This window comes from Trichosurus vulpecula, chromosome 4, assembly GCF_011100635.1.
Source record: "Trichosurus vulpecula isolate mTriVul1 chromosome 4, mTriVul1.pri, whole genome shotgun sequence".
Classification (NCBI taxonomy): Eukaryota; Metazoa; Chordata; class Mammalia; order Diprotodontia; family Phalangeridae; genus Trichosurus; species Trichosurus vulpecula.
Genome location: NC_050576.1, coordinates 148,381,952 through 148,408,522, shown reverse-complemented (window position 1 = coordinate 148,408,522; position 26,571 = coordinate 148,381,952). Strand labels below are relative to the sequence as shown.

Sequence of the window (26,571 nt, the reverse complement as noted above, 5' to 3'; positions counted from 1 at the left end):
CATGAAAAAATGCTGCAGGCATGACTGGAATCTTGGGTTACATTCTTCCCTTGGGCTGAAACTTTGCAAACCCTTACAAAAATCAGCCAAAGCAAGCTTATCCATAACTATAAAATCCATAACTATAGAGCTCAAATACAAATAGCAGTACTGTAAAACAGCAAGGTGATTTTCTTAAGTCCTAGGTAACCACTTGTGGTTTCATTGAAACCAAAATAAAGTAAATGCCTATTAATATTGCACGCAATTGACATGGCACTATACCTAACATTATTTAATAAGTTACTGCAATGATAGCATGTCTAAGTATATGCAGGACCTAGCATATACATTACTCAAAAATATGCGAATATCTATAAGACATGACAATCATAACTTTACAAAGCAAATCATGGGTAACTAACAAGGCAAAACTAGCTAGCTGTAACAATAAAACTATTAACAGTTGTACATAAAAATTCCACTTAACCGTAATCATCAGTGAATATATAAAGCAATTAACAAATAGACATTGCTAGGGTATGCACACAAAATATAGTCAAATTAACATAACTGCAATGTAAGTAATGACCATAATAAAACATGCAATATTTATCATGTGCCACAATAAATAAATGCAATTACATGCTTTACATGGAGAGACTCTAATATTGTCTCCCACATATGTGAGTAACTATACATTCATGTTTACTCTAGCATAACTTAGTCTAGTTTTCGGTCTGATGACAATTAATAATAATACTAATAATAAGGCAGCTAAATGGTGAAATGATACAGCGTTGGGCTTGAAATCAGGAAGACTCTTCTTCATGGTTCAAACATGGGCTCAGATACTTATTAGCTGTGTGACTCTGGACAAGTCACTTCACCCTCTTTGCCTCAGTTCCTCATCCGTAAAATGAGCTGGAGAAGGAAATGGCCACTTTAGTATCTTTGTGAAGAAAACCCCAAATGGGATCATGGAGAGTCAAACACAACTCAACGACAACTATAACCATCAGGATGATGAGGATGCGTATAGTCTGTCAACAGAGTACTAGTCACAAAAAGAAGAGACAAATCCTGTGGGAATACAACTCCCTGCTGAGAGTAGCAAAACAACCATATGTCATTCAAATCTGAAGAATCAAGAAATAGGCTATCTTCCCAAGCTCTATATCCAGGATATGACAGCCTCCAAGACTGACAAATAGTATTTACTTCTGGTGACTAATGTCTAGGAACAAATACTATGTCTAGAAGGAGGATAAAAACCCTCTCTAGGGATTACAAAGTCAAGGATGCAAAATGGAAGATTTTATATAACCAAGTGATATTTTCTCCCCTGCTGGAAATTTATAGGAGAGGGTTTTCAGAAGGAAAAGGAAAATTTGGAATGACTGACAATTATAAAGAGCAGCTAGGTGGTACAGTGGATAGAGTACTGGGTTTGGAATCAGGAAGATTCATCTTCATGAATTCAAATCTGGCCTCAGACGCTTACTAGCTGTGTGACCCTGGGCCAGTCACTTAACCCTGTTTGCCTCAGTTTCCCTATCTATAAAATGAGCTGGTAAAGGAAATGGCAGACCACTCCAGCATCTTTGCCGTGAAAATCCCAAATGAGGTCACAAAGAGTTGAATATAACTGAAACAACTGGACAACAATGAATAATAATAACACATTTACGTAGTACTTGAAACTTAACAAATTTCTTTCCAACTACTCCATGAGGTAGTAAATGAAAGTAAAGTCAAAAGTTGATATCACATATTTAGATCTGGAAAGGACCTCAGAGGTCATCTGGTCCAATCTCATCATTTGATAGATTAGAAAACTAGGTAAGTCACTTATTCTGTATTGACCGTAAAAAGGCATGCAGGAAGTATGTATTAGAGGCAGGATATGAACCCAGATCCTTTGACTCCCAATCCAGACCTTTTCAGTGTGCCATACTGAAGAGGAAACTGAGGCCCTGAAAAATTAACTGACTTCCCCAGGGTCACATCATTAGGAAGGGTTTAGAGTTAAGACTCAAACGTGGGTGTTCTATCTCTGAACCTTAGCACCATTCTCATTGTGCCTTGCTAGAAGGTAACTGCTGGTCCTCTGGATTTAAAAAATGAAAACAAAACAAAATTTTTTCTTTTTGTATCACCTTCATTTCCCAACATATCTTTCATTCACACACACACACACACACACACACACACACACACACACACATATACACAGAAAGAGAGCCATCTCTTATGACAAAGGATAAAAAAGAAAAATAAGGAAGGGGGGAGGCAAACTGGCCAAACTATCTGATACATCATTAGTCATTTGACAATATATACTATGTCCCACCTCCATAGTCCCCACCTCTGCAAAGAAAAAAAGACAGGAACATTCTCATATTTTTTCTTTGGGGCCAAGCTTGGTCATTATAATTACATAGTATACAATTTAAATTTTTGTTCTTTTTCCATTCACATTATTGTAGTCATTATAGTTGTGTGTGTGTTTGTGTGTGTGAAGTTTTTTGGGTCTCCCTATTTCATTTTGCATAAATTCATATAATTCTACATTATTTACAACATATCAATATTCTATTACATTCATGTACCACAATTTGGGTTAGCTATTCCTTGGGGTCAGGAAGGCCTGAGTTCAAATTTATTAAAAAAAAAAGTGCTGCTCTAAATATTTTTTTATATATTGGACTTTTCTTTTTCTCTTAGATCTCCTAGGGGAAGATGCATAGCAGCAGGATTTGGGGTCAAAGAATATGAAACCAATTCCAGATTGAGTTATAGCTTCACCAGAAGTGTGCCTGTCTTTCCACAATTCTTTCAACATGACCAGACCCATGTTTTGTCATCTTTGCTAATTTGCTGAGTGTGAGATAAAACCACAGAGTTGTCTTGATTTGCATTTCTTTTATTATTAGTAATTGGAAGCAATTTTTCATATGGTTGTTATTGTTGTTCAGTTGTTTCAGTCATGTCTGGTTCTTCATGACCCCATTTGGGGTTTTCTTGGCAAAGATACTGGAGTAGTTTGCCATTTCCTTCTCCAGCTTATTTTCCAGATGAAGAAACTGAGTCAAACAAGTTTGAATGACTTGCATAGAGTCACACAGCTAGTAAGCATCTGAGGCCAGATTTGAACTTGGCTCTTTCCTGACTCCAGACCCAGCACTCTATCCACTGTGACACTTAGCAGTTAGTAGGCAAATACTATTTAAAGAAAAAGAAAAGAAAAGATGGTATCTTAAAATAAGACATGGATTTCAAAATCAGGCCTGTGGATACAGAAATGAAAGTCTCTTGGCCACAGATGAAATGCATTAAACCCATATGGAACTTCCCAGTCACATCAGATATGCCCACCAACCCAGATATCCCAGCTCACAGCAGGTATGACACAGGAAGAGCAACAAAGGAGCCCAATAATCCAAGAAGGAAGGTGATAAAAATACTTAAGGCCTCTGATGACCATACACAAATGAATGGTCTTGATATTAAACCAAATAGACTATATATTTCTTAATTCAAAGAAGTTAATTTAGACCTCATAGGTATCGTTGAAGTAGGATGGGATATGGAACTGGTGGACTACATGCAGAATATGGTTCTTCAGCTATATCTTAAAGGAAATGAAAGCAGACGAGTAAGAAAGGAATGCATTCCAGGCATGTGGCATGAAGCAGAAAATGGAACGTTATCGGCAAGGAACAGAGAAGCTCAGTTTGGCTAGATGGCAGAACAAAGCAAGGAGAGTGATGTACTTCGAGGCTGGAAAATAAAATTGGGGCCAAGTTGTGAAAGATTGTAAAAGCTAAACAGAGTTCATATTTTATCCTAGAAGCAATAGCAAGCCACTGGAATTTATTGAGTTGGGGAGTGCCATGGTCACTGTCAAGATCTACCTTTAAAGAAAATCACTTGGGCAGCAGTGTGGGAGTATAATGATTACATTAGATTACGTTATGATGGAATACTACTGTGCTATAAGAAATGATGAGAAAAAATAACAATGAGCAGGTTGATTTTAGAAAAGTGTGGAAAGCTTTACACAAAAGAGCAAAGAGTGAAATGATCAAAACCAAGAGAAAGCTGTACATAGGAAAAGCAATATTGTTCTAAGAACAATTTGGAATCACTAAGTCTTTCTGAGTATTATAAATATTCAAACTACAAAGGACCTATGAAGGAAGATGCTATCCACATCCAGAGAAAGAACTGATGGAAATACCTACATATATATATATATATATATATATATATATATATATATATATATATATATATACACACACATACAATATTGTGGCTATAATATTATGAGAACAAAGGAAAAGAGATGGAAGGAAGCACAGAAAAGCAGTATAGCTTTGAAAATGGTGTCTAGTATTTATTAATAAATTTTTTTAAAAAAACGTAAGCAGTACAAAATGGAAATCTATGGTTTTATATTGAATCTTCTTTTTACTGTGTCTGCGAAAATATTCCTTTTTGTCTTTTTGTATTTAAGTTCAAAAAAATGAATATATATGTATGTATATACATGTATACACAGATATACATATACATATGTGTGTGTATATATAGATATAGTTATATTTAAATTGTGAGCTTCTTGAGGAAAGGGACAGTCTTCGGCCTCTTTTAGTATCCCCAGCGCTTAGTGTGACCCCTGGCACATAGCTGTTGTTGTTTTGTTGTTTAGCCATTTCAGTTGTGTCCAATTCTTCGTGGCCCCATTTGGGGTTTTCTTGACAAAGATATTAGAATTGTTTGCCATTTCCTTCTCCAACTCATTTAACAGATGAGAAAATTAAGGCAAATAGGGTAAAGTGACCTGCTCAAGGTCACACAGTAGCAAGTATCCGAGGCCAGATTTGAACTCAGGACAATGAGTCTTATGACTTCAGGCCCAGCAGTCTATCTACTGTGCCACCTAGCTGCCCTTCCTGGCACATAGTAGGTCCTAAATAAATGCTTATTGATTGATTGGAAGATGAATTAGAGTGGGAAGGAAGGAACAAAGGAAATAAGTATTTATTAAATAGCTACTGCATGTCAGCCCCTATGTATATATTTTCTCATTTAACCTTCACAACAATTCTGGGAGGTGGGTGCTATTTTATCTCCATTTTACAGTTGAGGAAACTGAGGCAGATAGTTTAAATGACTTGTCCATGATCACATGGACAAATTTGAACTCAGGCCTTCCAGACCCCAGGCCCAGAACTCTATCCTATATTCCACAAGCAGGGAAAGCCTTGATGCAAAGAGACCAATTAGGAGGCCATTGTAAATAATTTGAGCATAGTATGGTGGAAATATCCCTCAAATGGATGACTTTAAGTTCTGACTCTGTCACTTACTAGCTTCCACAGTCATTTAGCCTCTCAAACTCTTTTTTTTCCATCTGTAAAACAGGGATAACACCTACCCCGCTGTATCCCACAGGGTCATTGTGAGCATCAGATGAGTTAATCAGGGTAAAAGGGCTTTTTATCCCCTGATGAAGGACTGTGGACATGTAAGCGATCAGACAGAAGCTGAGAATCTGGAATCTGCCTGTAAATATTGATCAAAGAGTATCACACGATCCACAGCTTAACAAAACCTCTGCTCTTTCTCACTTCAGTTTAACGTATTCTGTGTTTCTATCGTCGGTTATCCCTAGTCGAGTAACGAAGGGAGGCAGATGGCATCTTAGATTGACAGCAGCTATAAACAAAGATTTGTTTGACACCAACTGAGTTCTCCAAGGCTCTGGTTTTGACTCATGTTTCCATTTTCCCCTTTACCGCTCTTACATAATATCATGAGCCACGCACAGTCCCTGAGTATGTTTAATCTGCTCTAGGAATGGTTCCTCCAGTGCGCTCTTCCTTAATTTGTTCCTCCATGATATAGCAGTTCAATTCAGTGTCTTGGAAAGCATTTTAGCTGCTAAGTCTTACTGTCCCTTGGCCAGGTCAATCAGCATGATATGGCTGAACTTCTGGCCCTCCAGTCAGCATTTGTGAGCCTATACCACTAATCCTGGCAAGCATAACATTCTAACATGCTCTTGTGTTCCTTCCCCATCCCATCAAAAACCCTTAGCCCTAGTATTCCCACAGGCAATCAAATCAGCAGGCAATTTTCTCCAGGCCAAACCTTTCCCTGCTGAGTTTTCATTACAAATAATATCACCATGCCCTCTTGCAGAAGTCCTTGTCCTGGCCATGTAAGTTTGCTTTATCATCATTAGTTTTTGCTTTCCCAAATTTAATTCTTCCCCATAAAATGGATCTCCAGCACCGACTTGCATCATCACCCTTTCCTTACATCCCACTCCAACGGCATTTCTTTCTATGCCCTGCTTACTCTTCGCAAACACTTTTGTCATGATGGTGATGGAGGCATAGAAAAGCATCCTTGGAAATTTCTGCCCCCTTCCTGATGGACCCTAAACATGTGAGCAGCCACATCACGATAAAACTCACATGTAAATATCATCAAATATAACAGAATTCCATGAGACTCACCCCCACCTCATCACAAAGGCAAGCCTCAATGAGACAGACATTCCAGAGAGATGTGGGTTCAAAAACGAATCGGATGCAAAATATCCCTTATGAGAAGACAAGCACTTTGCTAACTATTCAAGCAGCAGCATTTCTGGCTACACTTGCTTCTCTCATTAGAGGCGAAGTGGAATAATTGATAGCACGCTGAAGTTGGAGTCAGGAACATCTGACGTCGCTGTCAGCCTCAGATACTTACTAGCTGTGTGACCTTGGGCATATCATTTGACCTCTATGTGCTTCAGTTTCTTCTTCTGTAAAGTGGGAATAATATAATGGGCATAATAACGTCTACATCATAGAGTTATGAGATTCAAAAAAGAAATTAATAATAATAATTAATAATAGCTAGCATTTACATAGCTCTTTAAAGTTTGCAAAATACTTATCTCATTTGATCCTCACAACAACCCTGAAAGATAAGTGCTATTATTATCATCCTCACTTTACAATTGGGGAAACTGAGGCAGGGGTTAAGTGACTCACTCAGGATCACACAGCTAGTAAGTATCTGATTAAGCTCAGGTCTTCCTAACTCCAGGCCCAGTGCTTTATCCACTACAACCTGTCAAATATGTGTGTGTGTGTGTGTGTGTGTGTGTGTACATACATATATATTATGTGTGTATGGATGTGTATGTGTATATATGCATATGTGTATGTGTGTATGTATATACATACATATGTAAACTACTTTGTAAACTTTAAGGCACTATATTCATATTTCTTATTATTATTATTGTTGTTGTTGTTATTATTATGGCTTGGGCAATCAGTTTAGATAACCCCAGTATGCAGGGTAATGTATTAGAAGGTGTACTGGATACAGTCAGAAAACCTGGCTTGGTTCCCAACTCTGCCACTCGCTGCCACTAGCTACGTGACCTTGGGCAAGTCCCTCTCAGCTTCGTCAGGGGTATATGAGAAGGAGTTGAGCTAAATGATCTCTAAAGTCTCCTTGCAGCCACAACATTATATGATTCACTTCTATTTAAAACTACCTATTCCAGGCTTTCTGTGCACAGAAAAAAAAATACAAGTGGCTCAAGCGTGTTAATTCGCCACAGCCTGAAATAGTAAGTCAACCGGTTTCAAGAGGAAGGCATCACAGAAAGGTGCCCTATAGATGGAAAAGGAGAACATGGGGTTTTCAATCCAGGCATGTAATAACCCTCTGCCTCTCTCTCTCCCATTGTTTCAGGGAATGCTGTCGATTTTTCGGGGACAATGGCTTGACAGTGAAGGTGTTTTTTACCAAGGCAGCTCCCTTTGGCGTTCTTTGGACACTCACAAACTACCTATACTTACATGCAATAAAGAAAATAAATACTACGGATGTCTCCGTGTTGTTCTGCTGCAACAAAGCCTTTGTGTTCTTGCTCTCGTGGATCGTTCTCAGGGACAGGTTCATGGGAGTGAGGGTAAGTTTATTATTCTCTGTCTCCCTCCCTCATTTGGCAACATCAGCCAAAACCGCTTCCTGCCCTGCTTAGCTCCCATGGCTGGACCACAAGCATGGGCTATTAACCACTTCTTCTGTTAAGAAGGAAAGGCAAAGAATTAGAATGCCTGGTACATCTTGCAAACTTCCTCGCTTGCAAACCACATAGATAAGCATTTCATTTCAAGCATTTCAATCATTGAATGTTGACTGTGCCCAGCACTGCACCAGTGCTGGGCAAGGGAATAGTCATTCACCATCATTGCTTACTTACCTACTTCACAGGCAGCTAGCTGGCCCAGTGTGTAACAAGATCAATAACTTGCATCTCTGTGCCTTGCAAGGCTATTGATCAACCTTTGCCCTTTCATTTTTGATTAGGAATCACTGGACTATGACTCCTGGAAGAACAATCCTTTTTGCAACTACATTGAGGCCTTTTTAGTTCATATTCCATGTAACACCTAGATTGTATTTGCAGGTCCTAAGAGGGGTCAAACATTCCTACAATGTTCCACCTTCCCATTGCTCCCACCAAACCCAATGAAGAAAGAAAGTCCCTAAAATGATTGTATATCCTCATAAGCAGGGCTCCAAAAAATACATATAAAACCAGTCTTTGGCACAAATTTTCTAATAAGTTATATAAAATAGAATTAATGCACAATTAAGTATCAGCATCAATGAAGAGATATCTTTTTGAAATGAATAAAGATCAGGGAGTTTAGTGGCATACAAGTTTAATAAGAGAAAACAATGTGATGTGGCAGCCAAAAAAAAAAACCAATGCAAGTTTAGGGTGCAGTGAGGGATATATTGTGCCCCAACTGCTCAGTATTAGTCAAATGACATTGGGAATATTGTGTTCAATTAGAGCAACGCTAACGAGCAGGAGGACAGCCAGAGTTGATGACAGTGAGGAGACTTGGAAAAAAATGTCCTATCAACATTGGCTGAAGTCACTAGGGATGTAGAATCTGGAAAGAGAAGGCTTAGAGAAGTCAGAAGAGCTCTTTTCATACATCTGAAGGGCTGTGGTATAAAATGCAGATTAGATAGTATACTTAGTCCCAAGAGACAGAACTAGGATAGAACTCTGGAACTTTTTGTGTCTTAAACATTTTGTATCAGTGTGGTGAAGCCTGCAGGCTCTTCATAATAATAGTAATGGTAATAATAAGCATTTACATGGTGCTTTAAGGTTTACGATGCATTGTTCACATCTCGTTTGATCCTCACAATGATGCTGCAAGGGAGGGGCTTTGGTTATTCCCATTTTCCAGTTGAGGAAACTGAGCCCGAGACCAAGAGAGATTACACAGAGACACACAAGGTCACACTGCTGCTGGAAAATATCAGAGGCAGGAATTGAACTCAGTTCTTCTTAACTAAGTCCAACACTCTTATCCACTTTAGCTAACACCTAGTTCCTTCTAATTTTCTTTTTATGCATGAAATAAAATACATGGAATTACAAAGGAAACCAATTACACTGAAATATAATTATCAAAAATTTTTTAAAAGGTCATGGACCCCTAAACTAAGATCAATGGATAGAAATTAAAGGGAGGTACATCTGGGCTTAATATAAATCTAATAGCAATTAGAAGTATCCAAAAATAGAACCAACCCTCTAGGTATTCAAGCGGAGGATGGCTAGCCAACTGTCAATGATGACATAGAGGGAAATCCTGATTGAAATCAGGAGTTGGACTGAAATCAGGAGTTAGACTGAGTGAGCTCAGAGATCTTTTCCAAATTTAAGAATCCAATATTTTAATCTTGAAAAGATTTTAAGCCTTCTCTCAATAGGGGAAGAGAGTACTGTAGACTTTCTGGTAAAAGGGAGGACTGGTTAGCCCCCTACAGGTTTTGCTCTAGTAATCTGGCAGGAGATACCACTGCCTCACCCTAAGCAAAAACAAAAAAGATAAGGGGAGAGAGAGAGAGAGGGAAAGAGAGAGAGAGAGAGAGAGAGAGAGAGAGAGAGAGAGAGAGAGAGAGAGAGAGGGAAAGAGAGAGAGAGAGAGAGAGAGATACACATACATACACACATGTATATATACACATGTGTATATAAATATATACATGTGTATATACATATGTGTTTGTATACATACACATATACATATATGTGCGTTTTATATTTATATGTGTATATGTTTGTATGCATGTGTTTGTATTTATATATACACACATATACATGTATATGTATGTGTATGTGTATATGTATATGTATATATTTTGAATTTAGTTCCATTTTTCTGGCGATCTAACCAAGCTATACTATTTAGTACCTAGCAGCTGCTGACTGAATTTTCACCTTCTTCATTTAAGTCTTCCTCCACTCAATCCATTCTGCAAAATTATTGTAGAATTCCCACTTGCCCAGTTGGCATTCTGGGTAGTTAAGAGAGATTACTAATGGGCACTGAGTGACCTTGAAGTAACTCCCAAGCAAACCCCACTGGAAAGGGCCAACTGGAAGCCTTGTGCTGCCCTTCTCTCCTGGTACGCTGAGCAAATTACATCATCCTAATCAGTGATTCACACCCACCTGGTTATGCCAACCGCAGTGGAGACATGAGTCAACCACTGCGTGGTATTTTTAGACTTGGGAGGGGGGGGAGGAATTTGTTTTTAATCCACAGTATGTGGAGAGACTTGGTGTTAATTTTGGAATTTAAACTTACCCCCAGTGCTTCTAAACAGAGAAGCTTTTTAAAAACTTGTTAATCTACAAGATATACCAGCAAGAGATGTGTAAACTTAAAATATATAATCCATCCAGCTGCCTAACTTGATACTTAGGTCTTACAAGTTAAGGTTGTCTTTCAAGATACCTGTTTTTCAAGGCTAATCTTAGCGTGTCTGCTAAAACAGCCCATTGACCACTGCACCATCATTTAAGGGCTGAGCTCAGGGGCCCAAGGGAATTCAGGATGCTTCTGAATCTAAGTAAGTATCTCCGTTTTGAAGTCAGCACGAGAAAGAGTGATAGAACCATCTCATTTACAGAAGGAGATCCTAGGAGATAGAGTCAGAGCCAGAACACCCTTTAGAGGCCCCTGATTCCTCCCCCATCAATTTTAGAGGTAAGAAAGCTGAGGCATAGAAAATGAAGTGGTCCCATAGCAAGTAAGTGCCTGAGGCAGGATTTGAATAGAGGTCTTCCCGACTCCGAGTCTATATACTCTATCCCCACTACTCCACACTGCTTGCCTTAATAAAGGTCCCACTGAGGTTCAAACTCAGCTAGACTCCAAGTCCAAGTGCTAACTGTTAGACCATGGGGCCTATGAAGTAATTTGTCCATTGTTATATTCGTAAGAGGCTGGGTCAGAGTTCCTGATCTCCTGCCTCTAAGTCCAGTGGGCTTCCCATGATAGTACACTGCCTATTTTCTTATTATTAAGAAAACAAAAGCTACTTCTATCTATAAATACAAGAAGATGATCTTCCAGAATGGTTGGGGGTAGAAGGATAGTAGGAAGGGATAGAAGGAGAAAACATATGCACGCACACCCATGTGAGCTTGCCTGACCCAGCATAGTATTTTCTCTTATTTTTCTTCTTGCTATTCCTCTAAATGAGCAAAGGATTTTTTTCTAGCCCACCCTAGACTGTGATACAAAGTTTCTGTGACAGCCACTGCCTGCCAGATGTGGCTACGATTTAGCCTCATGTCAGAAGACTATGACACTGAACTGGCTGAGGATGATCTCCACCACATCCCTTGATACTGAGGGTTTTCATCCCCACACACTACAAGCCATAGGGGCAATATATCTCTGTGGTTTCCACTGCTTCTCATAAAGCATTTCTGCCTAGGTCACAGGAAGGGAAGAAAGGAAAGAAATAGGCATTTATAAAGTCCCTTCTATGTGCCCGGCACTGTGCTAACCACTTTACAAATAGTATCTCATTTGATCATAGTCAGAGGAAGGGCATCATTAAAAAACTAAAGCACTAATGACCTTGGTTAGTGGGCTGCAAGTTTGTTGTTGATGGTTTTTTCTCCAAAGGATAGCTGGTCTGAAATTTAAACCCAGCACAATGTCTTATGCTTCTGACAGACTTAACAAGCAAGTGGGAACTTCTCAGTGTTGGCAGCAAAATTATCTAAGTAAGCTAATGATTTGCATTTCACTCATCATGGTATTTCAGAAAATTGAGGTAAACTACTCTTACTTCCTACTTCCTCCCCGCCCTCCAAGAATACTGAACACACAAGGTTAGAACATGTGGGGAGGGGTGAATAGAGAATATGCTAGAAACCCAAATTTTCCATTTCAGTCAGTCAATCAGTAAGTATTTATTAAGTGCCTACTGTGCCAGACACTGTGCTAAGCACTGGGGATACAAAGACAATCTCTGTCCTCAAGAAACTCACAATCGAATGGGAGAGATATTTGGAGATAGATTATCCATAGCATGCTTGCTCCTGTGTTATTAAAACAATTAATCATACTAAACCCATACCCATATCCATACTAAACGTCAGGGTATCTAAGAATTTTATTCCAAAAAGGAGGAAAAACCTGAATGGGTCAAGTGCTGCAAGGGACCGCTGAGATTATTTTATCCAACATTTTCATTTTGTATAAGAGGAATCTGAGATGCCTAGAGGCTGAGCTTTCCAAGGTCACTCAAATATTGAATAACAGAGCTAGAGTTTTTAACCCAGGCCCTCTGGCTCCAAGTCCATTGTGCCTTCCATAACACTTCCTCCCAAGCCACAAAAAGCAGCAATTTTATCTTAAAATGTTTGAGGAGTCCCAGTTACTTATGGCATCAGAATGAGACATCTTGCCAAGGTATCTCTCTAAGACAATCTAGACAGAAACATTTGAATCTCTCTCTCTTCCTCTTAGCATTTGAATCCATCCTTGTTACTGTTACTTTGGTTTTCAGGTCTGTGTATGTGTTACTCTTACCTTTTGGGTTCATGGTGGGCTCCTTTTGCCTAAAAGAAAGTGATGAATCAAATAGTTGCTAATATTAGAAATTTAAAGCTAAATATGGAAGTATTGTGATATACTAGTAAGACAGGAATCGGGACAATCTGGGTTCCATCCCCAGCCTTGCGACTCAGGCGACTTCAAGTAATTTATCTCACTTCTGTGGACCTCATTTCCTTCACCTGCAAAGTGAGGAAATAAATTAATCCCAATAGTAACTGACATATAAATATATAGGCCCCTACAGTCCGCAGAGTGCTTTGTATATATTGTCCCATTTGTTCCTCAGTTTAGTTCAATCAACCTCTGTTGAAAACCTACTGTGTTCAAAGCCCTTTGCTAGGCCCTGGAGCTATAATGACAAAAATGAAACGGCCCCTGCCTTCAATGAGCTTAGATTCACAAGGATCTTTCAAAATCGGTAGCAGAGGTATTAGGGCAGCTAGGTGGCACAGTGGATAGAACACCGGGCTTGGAATCAGAGAAGACTCATCTTTATGAGTTCAGATATGCTCTCAGTCACTTACTTGCTGGGCAAGTTACTTAACCCTATCTGCCTCGGTTTCCTCATGTGAAAAATGAGCTAGAGAAGGAAATGACAAACCACTCCAGTATCTCTGCCAAGAAAAACCCCAAAATTAGGTCACAAAGATTCGGACCTGCCTGAAACAACTTAACAACCAAAGCACAGATGTTATTATTCTCATTTCATAGAGGAGAAAAATGGGGCTCCAAGAAATTGGGTGGTTGGCTCAGCATCACAGAGATAGTTCATGGAAGAGCAAAGACTGGAACTTCGCACTTCTTACTCCACATTCAGTTCCCTGCCCAGTGTAACACAACACCTGCCTCTAAAAATATTAATTCTATGATTTCAAACATCTTCTGGGAAAGGAACTAAAGTTCAGAGATAGGGTAGAATTTTAAAGGCAAATTGACCTCATTCTTCCTACTAAAAATAGCTTAGTACCATTTAAAAAAAATTTTTTAATTAAATAATTAAAAAAATTAAAACCCACACATGGCTTGAAAGAGGAGTCTAAATATATAGTAAAAGAGAGATCCAAATCACAAACTACCCTCTGAGTTTAGTGTCAGAGGCCCTGGATTCAAATGCCAACTCTCACAAAATGGGTGCATTGGCACTTGGACAAGTGACTTAACCCGTCTAGGCCTCAGTTGGGTCATCCATACAGTGAGGAGATTCCACCTGATGACCACCTCTAAATTTCCTTCCACCTCTCACATCTTTGATGCTATGATCTGTGAATATTAAGGAGCCTCGGAGCCTAGGACCAAAACACTCTTTAATAATAGTTTAGTTGTTGAAGACTGTGCAGAGTAATGTCAATGCATGATCTATTATTGACACAACAGTTCTTGAGGAAGGTCGTACAAGGATCTGTCGTTTGGTCATTTTTCAGTCGTGTCAAACCAATGATGGAAATTTGAAGCTAAATATGGACAGTACCGTGATAAACCCCACTTAGGGTTTTCTGGCAAAGATAATGGAGTGGTTTGCCATTTCCTTCTCCGGCTCTTTTACAGATGAGGAAACTGAGGCAAACTGGGTTAAGTGACTCACCCAGGGTCACACAGACAGTATCTGAGGTCGGATTTGAACTCAGAAAGATCAGTTGTCCTGACTCTAGGCCTGGTACTCTGTATACTATGGTGCTACCTAGCTGCTCCTAGTACAAATATATTCATGCCCATTTTAGGGTTGAGGAAACTGATCCTCAACAGCATTAAGTGATCAGCCACCATCACTCAGTTGCAGAGCCAAATCATCCTAAGTTTTCAGATGCCAAGCTCAAAACTCTTTTAGCAAGACTAAGCTGCTCTGGACAATTAAATTTTGTGATGGACTTCTTCCTGCCTAAGCCTCAAACTCCTTTGAGAGCTTTCTTCCAATAATACATGATTAGAATTGTAGAGGGCTAGTGCTAAGATCTTGAAGGTTTTGCCAGTCAAACAGCAGGTTGCTGCTTTTAGATGAGATGATGGGAAAGTAGTACCAGCTTCCCCTGACTGCTGACCGGCCTCCTTGGCCTTTCCTCCTGTTACAAGCTAATTCTTTCATAGCCAAGAGTGCAGATGACAGCTCTCATCTCTCTTGATCTAGGTGCCTTTGTTACATGGAAGCGTGGAGCTGGCAAGCTAAATCACCACATCTCCCGAAAGCCTTGCTATGGAATAGTTCAGTGATGTACAATGAGGGTAATGGAGTTGGGGTGGTGGGGAGAGGAGGGGAGGGGAGGCAAGGTTAAAAGTCAGAAGGCTGTGCTTATAGATACCCTGCCCACAATGGTGGGAAAGGCTAAGTGGGGCTGAGAGAGGAGGCACCATTGAAAAAAAAGGAAAAAGAAATGGAAGAAGAAGAGAGGGTTCCATTGAGCTAGGCTACATTATCTCCCAAAGTTTCCATTTCAGTTGATGAGTTGAATTATTAAACTTATGTGTAAACACGACATTGCTGCCTGGAGAGCTACTATGTTCCAAATGAGATAACTTGAAGTACAGATGGGAGGAGATGGAATATTCAGCAAATGGCATACGTCCCAATCAATTGCCTGTTTGGCTCATGGTTGATGGCCCCTGCAACTGGTGGGAAAATCTGAAATGTCCAATGAATGAATTACCATCTCCCTCCTGGGGGGATGTCTTGCCAGCTTGTACCCAAAGGACCTGTGTTAAAAGGGTATCATAAAGCTGTTTTATGGAGCTGCTTTTCCTTGGCCCACAAAAAGGACAACAGCCTCCAGAGTAATCCATCCAACACCTTTCACTAGCACTCATCTCACTACCCAGCACAGTCATAAACTTTTAAAACTTTAATATTTAATTGGTTTAAAAAATGAGGAGAGGTAGCTGCTGGAAATCTGCCTGGAAAGTCTTATGCTTCAAGGATCTGCTATTTTGCCAATTTGTGTTTATTCCCTCCACTTACACAGATTGCAGGCCCTCTCTCCAGGCTTCAGGAGTTGCCATAGCTAAAAAAATTTAATTGCCCTGTTATGGCCAACCTGGTGATGCACTTTCTGAACTTATATAAGCTGAGATGCCAGACACAGTAAATCACTGGGGCCAGCTTGCAGCCTTTCTAGCGTGGGAAGAACTGAAGGACTTCATGTTCCATGCACAGAGCCTCAGGAACCTAGGTCCACTTCTGCTCCATGATGAAGTATTGGAGAAGGACATTGGTTCTAGCAAAGTATAGCCCTCCATAGCCCCCAATAGTCTCAATGGCCTCTACAGCCCTCAATAGACTTTAAACAAAGCATTCACACAATGGAATTGTCTCATTTACTCTAACTTCTGACACAAGTTTGGAAAGAGCTAGAAAAATTTTTGACATAAACCAAACTACCTGAAACTTGGGGTATTTTAAATTTTCTATCATCATCATCATCATCATCATTATTATTAATTTTCAATACAGCCTTTTTTGTGTTTTTGCCACTGATTGCTAACATGATCAGTGAATCCTGAGCAATATCTTATATTTGCTAGGGAAGGAGCCACCAGACAGCCAAGACATCCTCTGCTCTGCTATGTTCACTAACCATCTGCAAAACTCAGCACCTCTTAAGCATACATGCTCTTCTCCTGTCTTGCTGCCATGTTGTCTCTGTTTCATTCTGTGTGGATGTATGGATAGATAGATAGATAGATAGATAGATAGATAGATAGATAGATAGACAGACAGATTTTAGATAGATTAAATGGACTTATATATACAGAAATAGATGGATAGACAGACAGAATAGATGAGCTTTTGAATCTGCAATATATGTAAAGCATTAAACCAGGAATGACAATTAGAATAGTCATTAATTAAAATAGCCATTAATTCAGAATCATTTGTAGACTTAAGATCCTGTACTTTAATGGAAACTCTGATCATGTGAAAATATCGAGTGACCTTGACCTCTTTTTGAAAATGAATGTATAATTCACAAATGCTGACAAAGATTAATGACATCTAAAGTTCAATGACTCTTTAAGGTAGAATTCAGTTTAAACATGTGTAACAGTGACTCGTTCATTTAGTTCTGATTCTTTCACAATTTTTACCCAACTACATTAGCCAAAAACAGCTTAGTCTAAAGTCTATAAAAGGGGAAAACTATTAGAAAATCCAAACACCAAAACAAAGATCTCATACCCATTAAATGCATCCTGGGTACCATACTGACTAGATCAGATTTGCATAGTTCTGCATATACATACCCACAGATTATTCTCTATAATTGTTTGCTTTATCATTACAAGCTTTGGCCACCTTCTGCCAGGTTGGGAAATGTTCTTATCAACTGGTTGAACTTCTTCTTGGGTTTTAACAAGATGACTTTCTTCTCCATGGAATATCACTTTCATTCTGGGAAGCCTATAAATCACATAATAATATAAGGGGAAATCAGAAAGCACTAGATCCAGAGTCATAGGCCTGGATGCACCACTGATTAGTTGGAACAACAAAGCAATCCTATGCTCTTTGCATCAGGGTTCTATAAAATGGTAACCACACATATCCCTCATCCTTCTTTGTCTCATCCCTGAAATATGAAGAGGATAAATGAGGTCCCCTAAGGTATGTTAAGCCCTTTAGGAGAGAGGTGTGAGATAATTGTAAATTCTATAATTACCAGGCAAATTTTAACATGACAAAATGACCTGTAAGTTATCTGTCATTAGCACATACCTCCTGCTTCATTCTCAAAAGCTGCACTGTGAAAGACAGATCTTTGGTTTCTCTTGGATATTAAACAGTTATTGAAGCCTGGTTTTTGGTTGGATAATGAGGGAAGTGGATTTTCTGGGTATTTCCTGCACCTAAGTCTAGAATTAAAATTCAAATTTCCCCTTTACTATTTAAAGAATATTAACAATAAGAATAAGAATAGTAACAGTGACAATAATACCTTTCATTTGTATATTGTTTTAGTTTTCCAAGTTCTTTTCTATCTGTCACTTCACTTGATCTTCACAGTAACCCTGTGAAGTAAATAATGCAAATATCCTTATCCCCATCTTACAGATGAAGAAATTGAGACTCAGAGATGTTAAGTGATCTGTCCAAGGTTACGCGGCTAGTAATTGGAAAGATGAGGACTGGAACTCACAAGTCCTGACTCCCTATTTTGGTGCCCTTTCCACTACAACATGCACATTCACTGCTACCATTGTCAATCCTGAATTGACCCACGTGATTCCATGGTGCCTCTCTGACCACTAGTTTGCTTCCTCCCATCCAGATTGTGGCTGCCATCCTTGCAATCGCCGGGATCGTGATGATGACTTATGCGGATGGATTCCACAACCATTCTGTGATAGGCATAGCATTGGTGGTGGGGTCAGCTTCAATGTCTGCTCTTTATAAGGTAAAATGCATGCAGAGCACAGTCTCTAGGATTTATCCCAGCAGTTCCTGTGGCATAGATGATAAAGAGAAGACAGCTTCACCTCAACTTTTACCCTTCCTGGATCTTAGTGATGGAAAGGACCTTACAGGCCATCTATTCCTCTTGAAAGCAGACCACAAAGGAATATGACCTTGCTTATGATGGTCCTAGATGATGAGCACTAGAGTTGCTCATGCATTCCATGCAAAGATATGCTGTCACCATGGACAGCACCAGGGTACATGGCTACTGTTTGCTTTTCCTCTCAGTTTTTTTTTCCCCAAATGAAACCTTTTGTGTGCAGCAAAGGACAAAATGGTTGGGACCCATAGTAGCTGAGTCAGATTAGCTTGCCCAGTGTTTTGTTGAAAGAAGACACAGAGACTGAAGTGTTTGATCACAGTGAGCTCAGTGTATGATTACACTGGATTTTTCCATCCTAACCTTAGTAAAAATGAGTAATGCAGTATCATTTAAACTCGTTCTTATGTGACATTTGTTACCACTGGCATTCTGCACATATTATAAATCTTAATCCCAGCTCTAGCTCATTCTTGTGGCAAAGGCTTCTTGCCTAGAGGGTCCAATGAGGGGCAGGGGGTGGGGAAGGAATTGGCTTTAGAATTAAGACTTATTGACCTTTGGTGGACTAAAACAGTTCATCTTTCATAGGGAGAACAGAAAACTGAATTTAAATATCAGTTCTGCAACTAACTTGCCTTATCAATTGTAAAGGTAATTTAAGTTCAATAATTACTTATTAATTACATGGTTTATGTGCAAGCGCATAGGTTGGGTACCAAAGATAAAAAGACAAAAAGTTGTATTGTCCCTGATTTAAAGGAAGGATAAAACATAGTCTATTTATGGTCTCTTAGAGTTTGGAAGATTCAACATACACACAAGCAAAAAAAAATAATGTAATACAGGATATTGTAAGAGCAAAGTAGATGCAAAGTATTCTTTGTGAGAAAGAAGATATTCTTTTTACCTGGAATAGGGAAGGGATAGCAATTAGAGAAGGAATCACAGAGATATTCTCACCTTCTCTCACTGGCTTCCCTGGCTTTCTTCAAGACAACTATAAATCCTATCCTTGGCAGGAAGTTTTTTCCAGTGCCCTCTGCCTCTCCCCAGTAACCTTTCTCTGAGATTATTTTACACCTGCTCTTTATATATCTTCAATATACGTGACTGTGTTTGTATGCTGTCTTCCTTATTAAAATATGAGCTCTTTAAGGATTTGCCCTTCACTGTATCCCCAGGGCTTAGCACAGTACCATGCACATAAAAGTTTGTTAACTGATTGAGCTAGACCCTGCAAGAAGAAGATTTCAATTCAACAGACATTTGACTCAAAGAATATTATTTAAGTTCCTGCCACATATGAGGCACTGTACTGAGTGCTAGGAATACAATGGCAAAAAGAAAATAGTCATGAAGAGTTGGATACAGCTGAACAACTGAACAACAACAACAACATGAAGTGAGTGGGTTTTGAGGAAGTCAAATGAGTGAACATAGATGGTTCCTTCTATGAGTTTGGCGATGAAAGGAAGAACAGGCATAGAATGAAAGTTTAGGGGAATAGCAGGGTCAAGTAAAGGGATTTTTTAAGGGAAAGATATAGCTGATCATGTTTTTAGGTACCATGAAGGAACAAGTAAACAATAAGGATTGAATATGGAAAAGAAAAAGGAATGATAAATGGAATGAGCTCCCAGAGGAGACAGGAAATGATTGGATCTTGGGCACGAGTAGAGAAGTCTGCCTTGGCAAAGAGAGCCATTTTGTTTTCCCTTAGACTGAAGTGGAGATGAGAAAAGAATATGTCCTAGGGCAAATGTACAGGAATGAGAATATACAGGACAATATTAGAGAACAATAGTCCAATTGGGTTGGAATGTACAGCATGTGATGGGAAATAATGTGAAATGAACCTGGAAAGGTAGGTTACAGCCAAATTGGAGAGAGAGTTAAGGAATTTTGCATTTTGTTCTCTGAGGAACAGGGAGACACTGACATTATTTGAGCAAAGTAACGAGATCAGAGCTATGGGGACAGCTAGGTGGCGCAGTGAGTAGAGAACCAGCCCTGGAGTCAGGGGGACCTGAGTTCAAATCCATCCTCAGACACTTGACACACTTACTAGCTGTGTGACCTTGGGCAAGTCACTTAATCCCAATTGTCTTGCCTTCCCCCCTCCAAAATAAAAGATCAGAGCTATGCATTAAGAATTGTATTTTGTAGTAGTGTGAAGGGTAGACTAGAAAGGGGGCAGACCCATGTCAGTGGACTGTTAAGCAGCTATTATATTGGGGCAGCTAGGTGGCTCAATGAGTAGAGCACCAGCCCTGGAGTCAAGAGGACCTGAGCTCAAATCCGGCCTCAGACACTTACTAGCTGTGTGACCTTGGGCAAGTCACTTAACCCCAATTGCCCTGCCTTTCCCCCTCCAAAAAAAATTTTTAAAAATTAAAAAAGAAGTTATTATACTAGTTCCAGCAAAAAATTATGAGAACCTAAACTAGAGTTGCAACTCTAGAACTGAAGAGAGGAGGAGATGAATATGAGAGAAACTTTGGAGAGAAAATCAATAAAATTGGCAAGTAATTGAATGGGGGCAGAGAGGGAAGAAGAATTAAATATGATTCTTAGGTTTCAAGACTGATGACTCAGGAGGACAATGAGGTACCATTAACAGAAGTAGAGAAGTTGGCAAGAGGAGCATGTTGGGATGGGGTTGATTGGTATACTAAGTGGTTAATAAATTCTTTTAGATTCATCCATTCGTGATGTGTTCAATTTTATACATGATGAGTTTAAGGTGCTAGCAAGACATCCAGATGGAGATGTCTAGCAGGTAGTTGGAGAAATGAGACTGGATCTCATTCCTTCCTTTCTCTCACCTCTATCTCCAGTCCCTCACACCCCCAACACAGACACACACAGACACCCCTCAGAATTCTCCAGAATTTATAAATTTATACAGCTGCTTCAGAATCACTGTCAAGATGAAGAAAAATCAGAAAGGCTCTGTTGATAAGCTAAACTCAGTTGTCTCTATGTGTTAGTAAAAATCATAAACACAGAGTACTGAAAAATGGAATACATAGTGAGGCTACAAATTTGGCTTTGGTCTTCAGTATCTGCCTTCTCTCCAACCATTTTTTTTACCAGAATAGCCAAGAGGAGGCAAAATTCAAATGTGTGAATGTCACTTTCATTCCTGTCTCCTCCATGCACACAAGAGGCATAAAGGAGCAATGGAATGGCCTAAAAGGAGAGGGCAACAGGTTGAGGAGAAAGAAGTAAGAGCTTCTTCCTCTAAAATAAGCACTCAGAGTGTCCTAGAATGATCAAAACTAGACAGTAGCAATGTGCTGGCCTGCCAGTAACCTAAATGATGGGAGGAGGAAGAGACAGGAAAATGAACAATTCTAAGAGATTGGCTCAGTATACCTTTCTTCAAAATGCTACAGAGATGTTCAGTTGGAGTGAGGAGGGGGGAGAGGCAGGGTCAGGGAAGATGAGCTCTCAAAGCCATTATCTAGAAATGAATGACACCACTTTGTGCTTTCTAGTCAAAGGACTTTACAGCCATAGCACTTGTTTTCAAGCTGTGTGTTCTGTCTACAGGGGATCTCTTGAAATAAGAGAGATATGATGTATGTACTTATTTCATCTGTGTCAGTTCTATCATCCCTTGGCATCCTCAAGGTTGGATCACTAAACCATGAAAAAGTAACTCAGAAGGACCCTTATCCCACAATTTCAAACACTGGAAATTATTTGTTTTTAGGAGCTATGGTACACAAACACATACAGAGAGTCCATGAAGAAACATTCATGAAGCACTTACTATACACCAAAGCACTTTTCTAAGAGCTGGGGATACAAAAAAAGGCAAAAACATGGTCTTTACCCTCAAGGAGCTCAGATTCTACTGGGAAAAATTATATGGAAACAACTATGTACATTCAAATTAAATACAGAGTAGATGGTTAGTAATCTCAATAAGAAGGCACTAGCAGGTGAGAAGAAGTAAAAACCACCTAAAAAAAGTGAGATTTGAGCTGAGTTCAAAAGAACCCAGGAAGGTCAGTAGACAGAGGTGACATTGGCAGTAGAACTCTCTTATGATGCAGCTCTTCAGAGACCTAAATGAGTTCAAATACCATGGGCCAAGTCACGTCCTCTAAAACATACTGTCATAACGAAAGCCTAATGGAATGGTAAGCCTTTACCATGGGTGTTAGTCTTGTCATCTTACACCAGCTTCACAAAGGCACTCAGCTCATCATAAACAAATGCTAATTTGGGAAAAACAACTATCTTTTGCTCATCACGTTTTTGTCTTGCAGGTTTTGTTCAAACTTCTCCTAGGCAGTGCTAAATTTGGAGAAGCAGCCCTATTTTTGTCCATATTGGGTGTATTCAATATCCTTTTCATCACCTGTATTCCTATCATTCTTTACTTCACCAAAGTCGAATACTGGAACTCTTTTGATGACATTCCATGGGGAAACCTTTGTGGATTCTCAGTTCTCTTATTGAGTAAGTGACTATGGTCATACTGGGAGCCCTTGAAAAGCAATGACAGACAATATCAATGCCACACATAGATGTCTTTTTAAATGCTGTAGCCTCATTAGGAAAAAAAAATACTTTTTCAAGATACCCTCACATTTCCCACAGTGTTTCAGGAAAACCACGTAGATCAAAAGAAAACACTTACTTAGATAATCTTGAACTCTGATCTCTTCCCATAGCCAAGCAACTGTGAGCAGACAGGGAACTCTAAAGAAAATATAGCCACTACAGTGATGCTCATATTTGCTGCTTTCTCTGAATGCTGAAGTAATGTCCAAAAATTAGGTAATTCAGAGCCATTTCTAGCATATGAAAAATCAAGACAATCATCCTAGGTCCTCAGTTTAGGGAAATACCACTCCTTGGAAGACCCCATAATATTGGTGACTTGATAATGACTCAGGCAGACACTGGAGGATAAATATGTAGTTTCATCAGCTGGTGCTAAAATATAGAGACTTGAGTCACCCTAATCCACATCACTACAAAGTAGATGAAACTACCCAGAAGACTGTCCTTGTGTGGTTTATTTTCTCCTTCAGGATTACCCTTAATGGTGATTATAATTTGTAACCTAATTATTTCACCTGATTTACCTGCATAAAAATGGAACTTGGGGGAAGGGAAAAGAGGAGAGAAGATTATAAGGAATAGGGGATGAATATATCATTTGATTTGCCCCAAATTTCATACCTCCCAGCAGTAGATGGCACAGACCCCTGCTAGGGTAGGCTCTAATTTTATTATTTGACATCCATAAGTAAATCCAGTCATTTGTTCAGGAGTAAAATAGCAACAACAGTCGCAGCTAGGCAGTACAATTGTAACCGGAGAGGTCCAAACACCTGATTTTCTCTGCCCCTATCCTAAGGATCAGAAGAAAAAGGCCCAGTCTTCCCCCATTTCTCATGCCACTATTACCAATAAAGTTGATAGAAGTAGCAATAAAATATGGTCTTGTCATCATTGTTATTGTCCAAATGCTGTCAGTCTATGAAGATGAATGGCTTTCTGTTCTTTATTGCAGCATTCAATATTGTATTAAATTTTGGAATTGCTGTTACATATCCAACTTTGATGTCACTTGGAGTTGTATTAAGTGTGCCTGTGAATGCAGGTAAGATTACGTAGTTTTCTTATATATCTCTTCATTTAAAAAAATCCTGATATATCTGGTAATAGATTGCATCTTTTGCCCATTGAAGAGTAAGGATGTTTGGAGTTTTTGTTAAATCTATGTTTGTTACACATTTAATGCTTTAATCAGAATTGAATAGTTTTCACTTCTACCATTTATTTTGCCTGATTTCCCCAACATAGGAATGAAGCTTGAGGCAGTTGGCAACTGGAAAACTTTTTTTAAAAGTTTTCTAATAACTATGATTTATGCTATATAAACCCACAGTTAAAGCCATACATCTTTCTAAAATACAAAGTTTTTACATCAAATCTGGAAATATTTGCTATTCTTTAAGCTAGAATTAAACTTGAGTTTAAGTTCAATTGAATAAAAATTAGATTAAGCACCTAGTATGTGCTAAGTCCAAAGATAAAATGTGACACAGCCTCTGTCCTGAAGAAGCTTATATTCTACTGGTAAAGTTAGTTGGCACAGTTTCTGGAGTTCTGAACCTCGAGTCAGGAAGACTTGAGTACAAATCTGCCCTTAGACACTTACTAGCTGTGTGACCCTGGGAAAATCACTTAACCTTTGTCTGCCTCAGTTTCCTCCAGCAAAATGGGGATAATAATAGCACCTGTCTTCCAAGAGTATTGTGAGGATTAAGGGAGACAATAATTGTAAAGTACTTAGCACAGTGCCTGGCACATAGAAGGTGCTTTGTTGTTGTTCAGTTGTTTCAGTCGTGTCTGACTCTTCATGATACCATTTGGAGTTTTCTTGGCAGAGATACTGGACTGGTCCATCATTTCCTTCTCCAGCTCATTTTACAGCTGAGGAAACTGAGGTAAATAGGGTTAAGTGACTTTCCCAGACACTTTCCCAGGGTCACACAGCTAACAAGTGTCTGAGGCTAGATCAGAAGTCAGGAACTTAGATGCCAGAAGGTGCTTAATAAGTGCTTATTTTCTTTCCCTTTTCCCCTTCCCCCTGATTCTTGAGGTAGGGAGGAGAAATATTCTTCTTATGTTAAAAAAGAGAAACTAAGTCTCAAAGAGGTTCCTGATCTGCCCAAGATTACACAGCTAATAATAAAAAGAATCTTAGCTCAAACCCTTCATTACAAAGCTAGAAGAAATGCCTTTGCTATTTTTGTAAGTTCTCTGGATGGATTGATGCTTTTGGGGTGGGGGTGAGGGGTAGAAGAACAAGAGAAAAGAAGAGACTATTCCAGTATGGTATATGCATATGGTAGAAACCTAATTAACAACTGGAAGTACTTTGTAAAAAGTCCTCTTCCATTTCTAACTACTTCAAATCAAAAACAATAAAAAAACATTACTAAGTACAGTGCTGGTTATTCTCCAGGCACTGTGTTAGTTAGTGAGGATATGAAGCTCAAATAAGACTCAGTCTCTTCCCTCAAAGAGCTTACAATTTTCAATTCATTTCAATTTAATAATTTATAATTAAATATAATAAACATTTAGTTACTACCTACTATGTGCTAGGCACTGAGGATCTAAAGACCAGAAGGAAGTAGTTCCTGCCGTCAACGAATATCTATTCTACTGCAGGGGGAGGAGAGAGACAGACAGACAGAGACAGACAGAGATGGACAGAGACGGACGAGAGAGAGAGAGAGAACTTGTACACAGAGAAATAAATATAAACACACACAATGTAAATTCAGGAAGCAGTTAGCCCTAACAAAAATATTTTTCTCTGTCTCTTTATAGCTCTCAAACAAATAGACACATCTACATGTCTATTTGCTATAATTACATATAAAGCCTTATTCTCCGCCACTCCGATATGATCCCTCCTGCCAAAACATGTGCTAGGAGATAAAAGCTCCCATTTTCCAATCCTGTTATAGTTTACAATGTGTTTCTTCCAACAATTCTGTGAGATGGGTAGTGCCCCTCCATTTTGAGGTAACTGAGGTTCAGCGATCAGAGATTACTTGCCCATGGTCACACAACTGGCAAACACCAGAGGTGGGAAATAAATCTAGGTCTCTATTGAATTTAAGTCTACTCTCTCACAATGACTGGGTTTTTTTTTTGGTTGTTTTTTTTTGTTGTTGTTACTGAACCTATGATTTCTACACCAATGAGCAACTACCTCTGGTGCCTTCTCTACAATTTATAGTCATAGATGATTGCTCTAGCCACTTAGAGGTGAAGTGACTTTTCCCAGAGGCATGTAGACTTTATATATTATGTGTCAGAAGCAAGGTTTGAACACAGGTTTTCCTGACTTAGAGATGAGCCCTCTATCTATTATGCTGCCCTGCCTTTTCCCATACTGACTCTTGATTCAAACACAAACAACTATTTTCATCCTCCTTTGAGATTTTTTCATCCCCTAGTTGCTTTTTTTGTACCTAATTAGAAGATTTTTTTCCCTCACCTCACTTCCGTGTATCACCTGCTACTTTGCCTATTCCCAGCTTTAAAGATCTGCAAAGAAAGGTGTACAGGGTGAGGCAGATCAC

At 39.2% G+C, this 26,571-nt stretch overlaps 1 protein-coding gene across 3 annotated transcripts in view; it reads left to right on the top strand.

The window, feature by feature from the left end:
- SLC35F3 (solute carrier family 35 member F3) overlaps positions 1 to 26,571 on the top strand; it is a 543,205-nt gene that overhangs the window by 510,971 nt on the left and 5,663 nt on the right. For all 3 annotated transcript variants that reach the window (XM_036758009.1, XM_036758011.1, XM_036758010.1), the window contains 4 exons: positions 7,753 to 7,972; positions 18,212 to 18,337; positions 22,723 to 22,915; positions 23,979 to 24,068. In XM_036758009.1, coding sequence (XP_036613904.1) covers positions 7,753 to 7,972; positions 18,212 to 18,337; positions 22,723 to 22,915; positions 23,979 to 24,068 — 629 coding nt within the window. The remainder of the gene's footprint in view (positions 1 to 7,752; positions 7,973 to 18,211; positions 18,338 to 22,722; positions 22,916 to 23,978; positions 24,069 to 26,571) is intronic.